This window comes from Lissotriton vulgaris, chromosome 5, assembly GCF_964263255.1.
Source record: "Lissotriton vulgaris chromosome 5, aLisVul1.2, whole genome shotgun sequence".
Taxonomy (NCBI): domain Eukaryota; kingdom Metazoa; phylum Chordata; class Amphibia; order Caudata; family Salamandridae; genus Lissotriton; species Lissotriton vulgaris.
The window spans coordinates 102,695,168-102,707,380 of NC_141693.1; the positions used below are offsets into that span (position 1 = coordinate 102,695,168).

Consider the following 12,213-nt stretch of genomic DNA (forward strand, 5'->3'; position numbering starts at 1 on the left):
GTCGCTGAGGTCCCTCAGCTCCGCCTTTCCACGACGTCCCGCCTGTGTCCACAGGCACCGGAGCTGCCGCCGATAAGTCCTCCGAGTCCCCAGGTCCGCTGGCTCACCTCGTATAGCAAATAAATGTCAGCTGTGGGTCTTTCACGACTGCTCCACATCGGGTTGTTTGCATCACGAGGGGTCCGTCGTCCGAGGAGTCCGAAGAGAGGAGGCAGCCTTGTCCACCGACCAGGTACAGGATTCTCTCCAGCGTCTTGCGTCTCCTGTGTTCCTTTACGCTTTCTGTTTGTTCCGATCAGCTAGGATCAGCTAGGATTGGTTCCGCTTGGTCCTGAGTCGCAATTTGGGGTTGTTCGGGGATATAATCCAGTTTGGAGATCCCTAGCCCCGGAGCTCCTCACTAGAGCTCCCTTTTAGCGGTCATCTTGGACATGGAGCAATGATAATGACGAGAAACAGCGTTTACAACACTGCCAATACATAGTGTTACTTTAACGGTGTGGTTGTTACAATGACCGCGTTGTTAGAATGCGATAACTTGACATCGCAAGTCATTAGATCGACTTGCTGTAGGGGGCGCTCTAACCGAAAGAATAGTATAATTTACTATTCCAACACCTTCCCTACTGTTGCACATGCTGGAGTTGGAATAGTAAATTATACTATTCCTAAATCCAGTGCGCCCCCTACAGCAAGTCAATCTAATGACTTGCGATGTAAAGGTATCGCGTTGTAACAACGTGGTTGTTGTAATAGAACACGTTGTTATAGCATGTGATTTAACATGCTATATTCCTCATGACTGACATGGACAGTGACATCACTGATGACATCTCAAATGACATCACTGATGATATCTTCCGGCCACTGTGATGGTTTCTAAAAAGTTTATGAGTGTTAAATATATATACACACAAAGGTGTATATTCCATAAAACAATTATCTTGGTAAGAGCTTTTCAGTGCAGATGCAGGATAGAAATGGAACCAGCCTCTTTTTTACCAAACACCAACCTTTCATTGATCTTTAATGAGATTCATGTTATTTCTATCTATGTATTCTTCGATATTCACTGTCTGCCGCATTTTGGGTGGCCATAAAAGTCTGTTTTCTTTCTGTTTTCCTTTTCACTACTGCTTCTTCACTCACAGTTTCTTGGCCTGTTGAGCTAAATTGGAGGGGAGAGGTCTCTGTACCTTCTTAGGTCGTGTTGGTATGGAGTCACTTTTGAGAACTTCACATGATTGGGCTAGGTAGAACAGTGGCCGCAGCCCTGATCTACCAAGTGCGTAGCTGCTACCACTATCAACTATTGGCCCTTTGGCAGATGGGCCGCCGGATCAAGGATTTCTAAAAATTGAGTCAGCTGAGGCTCCGCTCTTGGTAACCCAGAACTTCCTAAGTGTTTTAATTGGAAATAAGAATGCACCCTCGAGTTCATCAAGAATGGTTCTCCTATTTATTCATATGTAGCGTACTATTGGATCAGAGTCCCTCCCTTTGACCCTTAATGAATGCCAAGACACTGATAAATCTGGTAAGCGGCTCCCAATGTACAGCTCGAAGATTATGCCGATCCAGTGTGAGACAGGAAGCAAGAACTCAACAGTTTTAAAAAAAGCTGATTTTTTTTCTCCAAAAGCAGGCTCCTGGATCAACTAGACCGGCAACTGTGAGGGGCGCACATTGAACCATTATTTGTGGTGACACCTGCATGAGATTGTCAATTATTGCCCACAAAGTGCTTGTGCCTTTTGCATTTGGCACTTAAAATGTCCTTACACCGTTCAGGAGAAGAAATTAACGAAATGAAAGGTATTTGTAGAGCGCATGGCTACCATGAGGCCTCATAGCTCTAAGAAGAAGCAACGACAGACCAAACGGAAGAGTTAAACAAGTCTTAAGTACATCAGATAATCAAACACAGATATAAAAATAGAAAAACCATTATATAATGAATTTCACCTAACAATGTTATCATTAAAAGCTTAACAGCAGCTCACTTTCCCTGAAAGGTAATACTGCTAGCATTTTCATGCTGCTTGCAAATGGTCGCTTGTAGACTTCCTTAGAGATCCATTATTAATCACAAACTTCTACAGAATGTTCAAATGACATTGGTAAACAAGCATTGAAAAAAACTGTAAATCTTGCCTTGACATGTCGGTGCAATAGTATTTTTTTCATTGGAAGCATATAGCACAAAAAAAGAGAAAAATAAATTATGCAACACCTAAATACGGCTACCTAAGCCTGCAATAAATGTACTGTACATTCACTGATGAAACTGTTTTACTAGTGATGTTTTTGTAAACAACAAGCCTTTCAGTTGTCCCACGCATTTTATGATTATTTGTGACAAAGGCATAAATAACCACCTTTAAAATTACTCAAATATTCAGCAGCTTCAATGTTACAATGTCACTTGAACATTTGGTAAGATAAACATTAAAAAGGAAAGCAAGCAAAAGAAATACCTGTTGTTTAACCTCATAAGTGCTGCGCCCAGTCCAACGGCCAACGGCACCACTACCTCGGGAGTGCTGCCGTCGGCCGATGGACGTTCCAACTGCACCTGCGCAATGGAACGTTCAGCACTGGAGCTGGACATCCATAGCTGCTAAGGTGTTAAAGTTAATATAAATAAAAATATGATACAAAAGCATATACTATGAACATGCTAAGCAACAGAAGAGAAAGAAAATATTTGTAGGCAGGTGTGACCAGTGTGCACAGGCTTTGTGTAGACGGGAACCATTGGGTAAAGAAGGCTGACCCATTGCACCATGATGTAGTGTGTAGAAGTAAAACATAAGTGACACTTTAGCAGATCGATTGATGAAGCCTGTTGACAAAAACTCCAGTAAAAGCCCCTCCGTATGTATATTATCTATGTATGTATGTTATGTATAACTTTTTGGGAAATACAGTAGTCTAGCGAAACAGCTGAAGCTGCCTTGAATGCCAGACCAACAAAATACATTTTTATTATTCTGAGTGCAAATGAAAATGTATCCAGTTATTAGAGGGGCCATGCTGCTGATTCTGTGCAGCTTCATGCTAATATCAACCAACATGGACTTGGTGGGAACAAGAGGCGTAGGTGATGCCAAAAATAGGGGTGAGTGTGAACAGCTCGAGAAAAGTGCCCACAGCGAAAGCAGAAATTTGAATTCTTTTCTTTAACTGTGTTTTTTTATGTTTCTCTAATTCGCAATCTGCATCAAGTTTTCTCTCTTAACTAGTAGGGGTGGTATAGAATTCCACAGATAGGGTTTTACGCTAACATGTGTGCTGTCTTGTTCGTGTTTTTCTTTAATTGGATATCACAGTACTGCCTAGCCCTGGGTATAATTAAGGGGCCCACTAGGATGGCGGGCGGATTGCCCCGCCAGACTGGCGGTAGCCACCGCCGGCCTGGCGGGGGCAAACCGCCCACCATCCGCCCTGAAATGACCCCCGCAATATTAGGATGGCTGGGGGGTCCGCGGCGGACGGAAAGACCGTCCAACGCTTTTCTGCCACAGTCGCCTTTGGGCCAGGCGGAAAAGGTTTAATATGGTGGCGGTGTCTATTAGACACTGCCAGCCATATTATGATGGGCCAAAACAGATGCCTTCATGCGGTCTTCACTTCAGGGGCCCCCTGCAGGCGCCCGGAGTGAAGGAGAGGTGGGGGGTGCACATTGGGGTGTACCTGTGGTACCCCCCTGCATTTGCATTAACAAAGCGGCAGGCACCACGCAGTGCCTGCCGCTTTGTTAATGCAAATGCATTCGTGCATTTTTTGCATTGTGGCGGGCGGTGCTGAGAGCACCGCCCGCCACAATGCTAAAAATGCAGGATGCGCCCGCCACAGTGGCGGGCGCATCCTAATACCCCTCACGGGACCCCCGCCCTTATGGCGGGCTGACCCAATGATCGATCGGATGGCGGGCGGACTAAGTTCGCCCGTCATCCTAATAGGCCCCTAAGTTTCTTGGTGACATCTATTGAACCCATATGTCTCTGATATACCTAAGACTATACATCTTTGTGTAACAGGCGAATAACCTTAAATTTAAATCTGTATTTTAAAAGGACTTAGAAGAGGCTTGAGAGGATTGGCACAGCAAGAGTTCTAAAGAAAGTACCTTTAGTAATATTGAAGTACTCTTGTAAGGATAAGTAACTAATTTTATCTAAATAAGGAAGCCTATGATACTCTTGGCTAATGTAGGAAAAAGGTCTGAAGAAACCTGTTGAATGGTCTGTTAATAGGGGAACAACTTTAAATTAAATCTGAAACATGCGTTGAAAATAAATGTTGAATAATGTTAAACCCAACTCAGGGAACTAAAGATACGTTTTTTAAAACAAATATTTGGAAAAGAGACCGTAGAAATGTGCAAGTAATTTGACACTCGATATTTGTCTATTTTAACAGAAACACCAAAAGTTCAATTTGCCAGAAGTGCAAAGAAGAGGATCCCAAAAATGTGGATGAAGGAAGTCTGTTGACAGAAGAAAGGGTAGGTTGTTTGATCATTTCCGGTTAGTTGTAATTTTCATTTCAACGTGTGTTGATGACTGGGGGGTGTGTGGCGTTCTTTTGTCTCCAAAGCTTTGCAGAGTTTTTGTATTCTGCCATTCACACAGTTTGCAAAGTTTCCCGGGTTTCTTTACCCTTCCCCATGCAAAGCTTTTAATTCATTTTCGCTCTGTTATAAACCAGTCAAGGCAAAAACATCCCTTGGTATTCAATCGATCCTACTTGCATATTGCTCACATAATTCCAGACTGAAGTGCTAGCTTTTGCATCGATTTTCTATGTCCACTTCTTAAACACAGCTGGAAATCTCCCCGTTCAGGTTTCTGACTTTAAATGGGTGCAGATGTGTGACTGAAACTTCCAAAACTTTTACACTTGGAAAATTATTCCAGTGGCTGCTTTCCAGCTGGAATCCTGGAAATGCTTTGTGATTTCCATTCTTGCATATGCAGATATACACTTCAATGTAAGCACAACTGGAAAACAACGGAATAAGTGCAAATACATTTTTTTCTTACACATACACCACTACTAATTTCATGAGGTTATCCCTCATAAATTGTTGTGAAAGTCATATCACAATTTTTACACAAAAGGGGTGGTTTCTGACTGAGGTAGTAGGGTTCTTACCTTTCATTATCAGCTTATTTATTTTCAGTAAACACAGCACCTCAGACAACCAGCTGGCGATCCCCTGGAAATAAAGACTGAAAATTAGGAAAAAAGTTAAAAAAAACCTTTTGTGAGAAACTTCAGAAAACGTTTAGGGCCAGATGTTGGTGGCCATTTACTGGCCGGTAACGGCCGATTTCCGCCGTTACCGACCGGTAAATGGGGTTTTGGGATGTAGTGGGCCAATTTTACAGAATCGGTAAATTACACCGTATCGGTAAAATATCGAATCGGTAATTTTACCGATTTGGTAACTTCTAGATGTAGGTGAGACTCATCTGAGTCCCAAAGGCCTTTCAGATTCGGTATTTTACCACCCAATCCAATTGGGTGGTAAAATACCGAATCCAGGTGTGCATGCATGGCATGACTATGCCATGTGACAGACAAACATGCCCTTAGGGCATGTCTGTGTGCCACATGGCACACATGCCTGTATTTAAGGTGCTAGAGGGTGTCAAAGTGACACCCCCTGCACCTTTGCTGGAATCGGTAAATACCGATTCGGTAATGCCCATTGATTCCTATGGGCTTCAATGCCCATAGGAATCAATGGGCATTACCGAATCGGTATTTACAGAATCAGTAAGGGCCAGATGTAGGTAGGCGTTTACCGGGTGGTAACGGCCGAATTCGGCCGTTACCGACCGGTAAGAGCAATTTGACATGTAGGTCCCTGTATTTTACAGACTCGGTAAATTTACCGATAGGTAAATTTACCGAGTATGTAAAATACCGAGTCGGTATCATTACGGATTCCGGTAAATTGGTATGTAGGTGGGACTCTTCTGAGTCCCACAAGCAGTACAAAATCGGTATTTTACCATCAAATACTACTTGATGGTAAAATACCGTTTCTGGTGTGCATGCACATGTGTGCATGCACACCTATGCCATATGACAGGCAGACCTGCCCTTAGGGCAGGTATGCCTGCCACATGGCACCCGAGCCTCTTTTGGGGGTGCCAGAGGGTGTCAAAGTGACACCCCCTGCACCCTTGTGACAGTCGGTATTTTCCGATGTGGTAAATACCGACCGGTAAATGCCCAATCAATCCTATGGGCTTCAAAGCCCATAGGAATGAATGGGCATTAACTGGTCGGTATTTCCCGCATCGAAAAATACCGACTGTATCCGATTCGGTAATTGCACATCTGCATTTACCTACATCTCGGTACTTTTATTTTCCAACCTCTGAAATACCGAGTCGGTATGACTCGGTATTTAAGAGGTCGGAAAATAAAATTTACCTACATCTGGCCCAAAATAACTAATCTTAACGATTCGGTATTTACGGATTCTGTAATACCTACACCCCCCCCTCTATTTTACTACTTTTTAAATACCGAATCGGTAAAATTCGGTATTTAACACCTTGGCTGCTAGGCGTTTTCCCCCTCCTGTGCTGGACATTGATATAGTACACTATTCATGACGAGCTCAGCTCGTCATCAGCACACGACACCCGACACCCGTGGGTGATGACGAGCTGAGCTCGTCATCAGCATTGAAAGGGTTAAGAAGTGGTAAAATAAAATTACCTACATCTAGGCCTTAGTGAGGTAATTCATAATTTAAATAGAACAGCCAATGTGGGACAACATTTAATCAGCATTTTCTTACAAAGTTAAAAATCCCTTATATTTGTTTTCTTCACTATACACCTCTGATGCTGCCTCTAACTATATTGCTTTTTTCCAACTCCTAAACGTAACCGGTAAGTGATACCCCAAGTCCTCACACTAACCACAGGCTTCATACTATCCCTTATCTTAACCATAATTTATGGGGTATCTCTTCCAAAACGTAACGTCCTAATCACGTGTTCGTCGGAGGGTAATACGATAATTGTTGCACCTAGTTAAAACCGATACTCATGGTTTGGAATTTTCCAGGTGTGATAATTATCGTTTATCTCCAGCCACCCCATTCAAACAGGACTACATATTTTGATTTGGTGACTTATGCACTAAAATACACCTTCACAAGTATTTATTAGACCTTTTTGCCCTGTTAAATTTCAGCAGGTCTGTCCTACTGAAATTTAACAGAAGAAAAGCTCTAGAGATGCGGACCCAAAAATCAGAGGCACTTGGAATGAGCCCTCAGGCTTTCTCCAATCCCAACAATGTCCCTTATCCATCTGGAGTGAACCGCGGGAATTGACAAGGTAGTCCGGGCATTCCTGGGAGAGAGAGGCCAAGGAATGCTGAGGACTGCTCTTCTATCATGGGTGCTTGAGCACTTATTGAGGAAAATATCTGGGATTGACAGGTTTACATGGGACCCCTAGGAATTCCCTTGGATATCCATCTACACTGCAGATATCCACAGAAATGTGGGCGGAATCCTGCAGCTTCTCCAGGGCTAGAGGTCTCTGGCCAGGACAGTTTCTGGCAGAGGGGACAAGGACATCCGTATGTCTGTACTTTGACCACCATCTGATGTCCTCCACCCCTCCACCATTCCTCTATCGAGCCCCAGGTGCCCCTAAATTGTGGGCAGTTGCTCCTGGCTACTGTGCATTACAACATCAATACAAATGGTTCAGTGAATTTGTAATAGTTTTACAGTCCTCGTTACTTTTGAACTTAGTCACAATTTCTTCTAGTCCCACGACCTTCTTGTATGATTAAGTGCTGGGGGTTTTCCAGTCTTATTAAAATGACTGCTGATGTTTTAGGTAGTTTTATTATGTGTCTCTTTACCGAGGAACATCCTGTCCCTGTTGCGGTTGGATTTTTATTAACTCCACTTACTGAGAAAGCTTTTGTTATGAGTGAAAAGGCTGGGTTCATATCTCACTCTACACCATCTGGCATTTATTTTTCTTTCAATAATTAGGTGTTGTCTCTTCCATGAAGGTCTGCTCTCGCGTTCTCTGTGCCTTCCTTTCAGTTTAGGGGTTTGTATTCATCCTGGTCAAAGAAAGAATGTTATTTAATGTGAGTGGGAAAGGTAACTTTTACTGTACTAACAGAAGTAATAAAAAGATTACATAGCACATCTCTTGATGTATCCGGGACATAAGTCTGGGGCAGATGTATGTGGATGGATCCACCCTACTATTTTTAAAGGGGGGCGCCGCTCCCCCTTAGCCTGAGGCCAAGGGATGCTGAGAAGGTTTTGTAGTGTCACCTTGTTCCTTCCCAGTGCGCCTGCTCCTGTTTTCAAACAGTGCCAGGCATCACAACACTTATAAGGTGGCCTCAGGGTGTTTTTATCCTCCTTCTCACTGACAGCGCCCTCTGACTGTGAGACAGGCACAACAGGATGTTACCTTTGGATTCCTCACCTACACACCATTAACCCTTCCATGGCTGGTGCGGGAAAGGAAGGCATATACAGACAGCATAAAAAATGTTACTCAGCACTCCGAAGTAAGTTACAAAAGCAATACGACTGCTCAGATAATATGAATCCATTGCCTATGTTTCAAAAGGAGACAGAAAAAAAGCCATATGTAGTTATTATTCAGGTCTTTATTTCTTATCTTCTCATAAACATTTTGTATAGTAGCCATAGTTAATGCGTTTTGTCCCCCCTGGGACTTCTTCAGGGCTCCTTCCAGTCATATTTTGCAATGTCAAAACAAAGTGTTTGGTCCTCCGATGAGATAATTAGTAATCAGGTATAGTCACCCGAGGTGAGCTACCTGTAAATAACATGCAAGATGATGCATTCATGTGTTGTTCTTGTAAAGCGCATGTCAGTATAGAGACAGGCCCAGAATCAGTGCTAATTTGAGCCAGCGGTTTCCACTTAATCATCAACGCTGGCACCAGCATTAGTTAAGGACACATTCATTTATGGTAGGCAAAGAGAGATCAGGGCAGATCAGGGCAGGACTGGGAAAAGCTACCAGCCCTGTCAAAATCCTGCTCGACCGAGCCTAGGAGCGGGGGGGGGTGGGTGGGGAGGCAATATTGACTGGGAGGGATGAGGTTAAAAACACAAGATGAGACATTTTAAACTCAGCTTTAGAGAAATGTTTATACCTTTAAGGAGGCATGTAAACACCTTATCCCCTAGGAGTTGTCGCACGGTGGAATACCTGCAGTCTATAGTGTTTTCACTCATGCCCTGCACACACACTGTGCAGTGTCAAGCATTTTACAAATGCTTAAGACATTAGAGGTCAGTGGAGGGCATAATCAGTGGGATTTAGAGTCGAACCTACAAGTAGATCAATGTGCCTTAAATTAGAATATCCCTAAACTGCCCCAGCACACCGCCCCTCTGGCTCACTGATGCCATCGACTTCTATCTCTGCGCCTCCAGCATTCAAAGCCAGCTCAGGACTGTTACACGGTTGTGGAAAGGTCTAGGATCTATGACCCCCTTAACCATCACTGAGCGTTTTAAGGTTAGCTTAGCAAAGAGACATTGGTCATGGATCTCTCCACCCTGCCCGTGGTATTCAGAATAGTGAAAGAAATACAGAATTCCCTTTTCTTACGGAACACATTTTCTTGAGGAACAAAATCCTTCTGCTCCAATCACAGTTCTATTGTTTTCAGTGACAAAGTTGGTTTCAATTTAGCTTTTTTTTTTTTTTAATTTTAACTTTTAACGCTGGTTATTTTGCCATCACTCGTTCTTAAAGTATGCTATAAAGTGTTTATGTGGCATTGTAACAGTGTAGTTGCTTTGGATTTGAGTGCATGGTGCAGCTAAAAGGCAGCTAAAAGGCTTTTTGTTTAAAAAACGACACAAGTAAAACAGTTGCATTACTGAATGTACTTTACATTTCACATTTTTATTGTAAGCATATTGTGGCTAGATTTAAGTGGATGCTTGTTTTCTTTTTTTAGGTCAGCATTAGCTAAGACAATTTGGTTTTGCTAAAATTATATGTATAATATACTCACTTAATGGTACGACCATTCACCTATCTTCATCCATTTGTATGTTGGTGCGTCATTCACAGTTTACTTCCAACCACTGCAGCATACGGCTTGGGAGGAAAACCCCATTAGATTTAAAAAATCGAAATGGGGTGGCAGCAGCTTTGTGGTCAAAGCAGGTACATCCTGGAATCTCCTGTCATTTACCTTAAGATCAGCAACTTCCTTGCTTCAGTTTAAAAAACTTATGAAAACTTGGCTTTTCAATCAATAGGTTTAAAAACTCTGCTCACTATCTGTCTCAGAATTAGCGCCAAGACACCTTTGGGCATACTTTGCACTTTATAAATTGGGTAAAATAACATAACATAATGGGTACGCCTACTTCAGCCACTTGTTAATTTCACCTTGAGTTGCCTCATTTTGTGCTTTCACCACAAGCACATCCACACTCAAGGTTCTTCCCTTCGGTGGCAAAAGTTTTTATTTTTTTTATTTTATAATTACTTTAGTGTTGCCTGGACCTTTCTACCAGATGTCATCACAGGCCATATTCTGCTCTTTATCAGTACCTGTCACCTGTCAATGCTGTTGTAAATTCCTTTCGAAGTGCCCTTTGTTTATCTCACTGCTGGTATTTCACAGCATTACAGATTGTATCTGTTTGAAGCTGTTCTATAGTGAGTTATTCTATTTTTACTATGCATGCAGCATACAAACTAAAAACTTCAATATTACACATGTGAATTAATTGGTGGACAATTCATTAGAACACAATATTCTTCACCCAGTTTCACCGATGTTTTTTTTAATAAACTTTACCTAGGAAGAAAATCAGCCTGTATCGTGTTTAATTTGTAGCACCTGTAATGCTTTCTTTTCCCTTTGTTTGTTTCCTTCTTTCTTCTTTCATTGTTTCTTTCTTTCTTTCTTGCCTTCTTTCTGTGCTTCTTTCCTTCCTCCTCTTTCTTTTTCCTTCTCTCCCTCTTTCATCCTTTCTTTTTTGCATTCCTTTCCATCTTACATTCCTTCTTTATCACATTCCTTTCAATCTTTCTTTCCTTTTCTTTCCATCATTTTATCTTTCCAACTTTTTTCTTCTTTCCTGCCTTCTTCCCTGCTTTCTTTCCTTTTTGCTTTAGTGTTTTCTTTTTTTCCTTTTTTTTATTTTCTTTGTTTCAATATTTCCTTTTTCCTTCTTTCCATCTTTACCTCCTTCTTTCTTTCCATCTATCCTTTCATTCCATTGTTCTAAATTCTTACCTTCTTGCTTTCTTTTGTTCTTTCCTGCTTACTTTCCTCTTCCTTTCCTGTGTTTTCTGTCTTTCATTTCCTTTTTATTTCAGTTCTTTCTTTCTCTTTTCTTTCCTCTTTCCTTCTTTCCTTCTTTCTTGCTTTTTTATGTTCTTACCTTGTTTCTTCTCTTGCTATTGATCTTTCTTTCATGCTTTATTTCTCTCTTGCCTTCTTTCTTTGAATCTGGCAAAACTCCTTTTTTCTTTCTCTCTTTCTTTTTGCATTCGTTTCCATCGTTCATTCCTTCTTTATCACCTTCATTTTCTTCTTTCTTTCTTATCTTCTTACTTTCTCTTTTCCTTTCTTTACATTTTTTCTTTCTTTTCATTTTTCTTTCAAATTGTCCGTCCTTTTTCCTATATTTCTGAGTTATTTCTTGTTTTCTTTCCTTCTTTCTTTTTTTATGTCTTTCATTTGCTTTTTTCTTTATGTCCTTTCCTGTTCTTTCTTTCTCTCCTTCTTTCCTTTTCCCTTCATTCTTGCTTTCATACTTTCCTGCTTTACTTCCCTCTTTCCCACTTTCCTTCTGTGATTCCTTTTGTCTTTCTTGTTTTATTGTTTTCTTTCTTTCTTACTTTCGTAAAGGCAAGAATATGACAGCCAAAGGCAGAACTGTTGACATTTTTAGGTCTGTGTTAGCCAAGACCTTTTAACTTTACTAAGACTTACTCGCCGCTTCGCCGCATTTGCCACTTGCTGACCTGAGGAGCAGAGGAGGCGAGACTACATCTCCCAGGGGGCACGCTGACCAAGCCCACACCTGGAAGCACTCACGGGCTGACCGGTGCCTTCTTAGCGCCTCGCCGCATTTGCCACTTGCTGACCTGAGGAGCAGAGGAGGAGAGACTACATCTCCCAGGGGGCACG

General features: G+C 42.0%; 1 protein-coding gene across 1 annotated transcript in view; it reads left to right on the forward strand.

Annotated features, from left to right (window-relative positions):
• TRAF1 (TNF receptor associated factor 1) overlaps positions 1–12,213 on the forward strand; it is a 239,901-nt gene that overhangs the window by 50,652 nt on the left and 177,036 nt on the right. Inside the window, exon 3 of the mRNA XM_086920989.1 lies at positions 4,426–4,510. Within this exon, the coding sequence (XP_086777115.1) occupies positions 4,426–4,510 (85 nt within the window). The remainder of the gene's footprint in view (positions 1–4,425; positions 4,511–12,213) is intronic.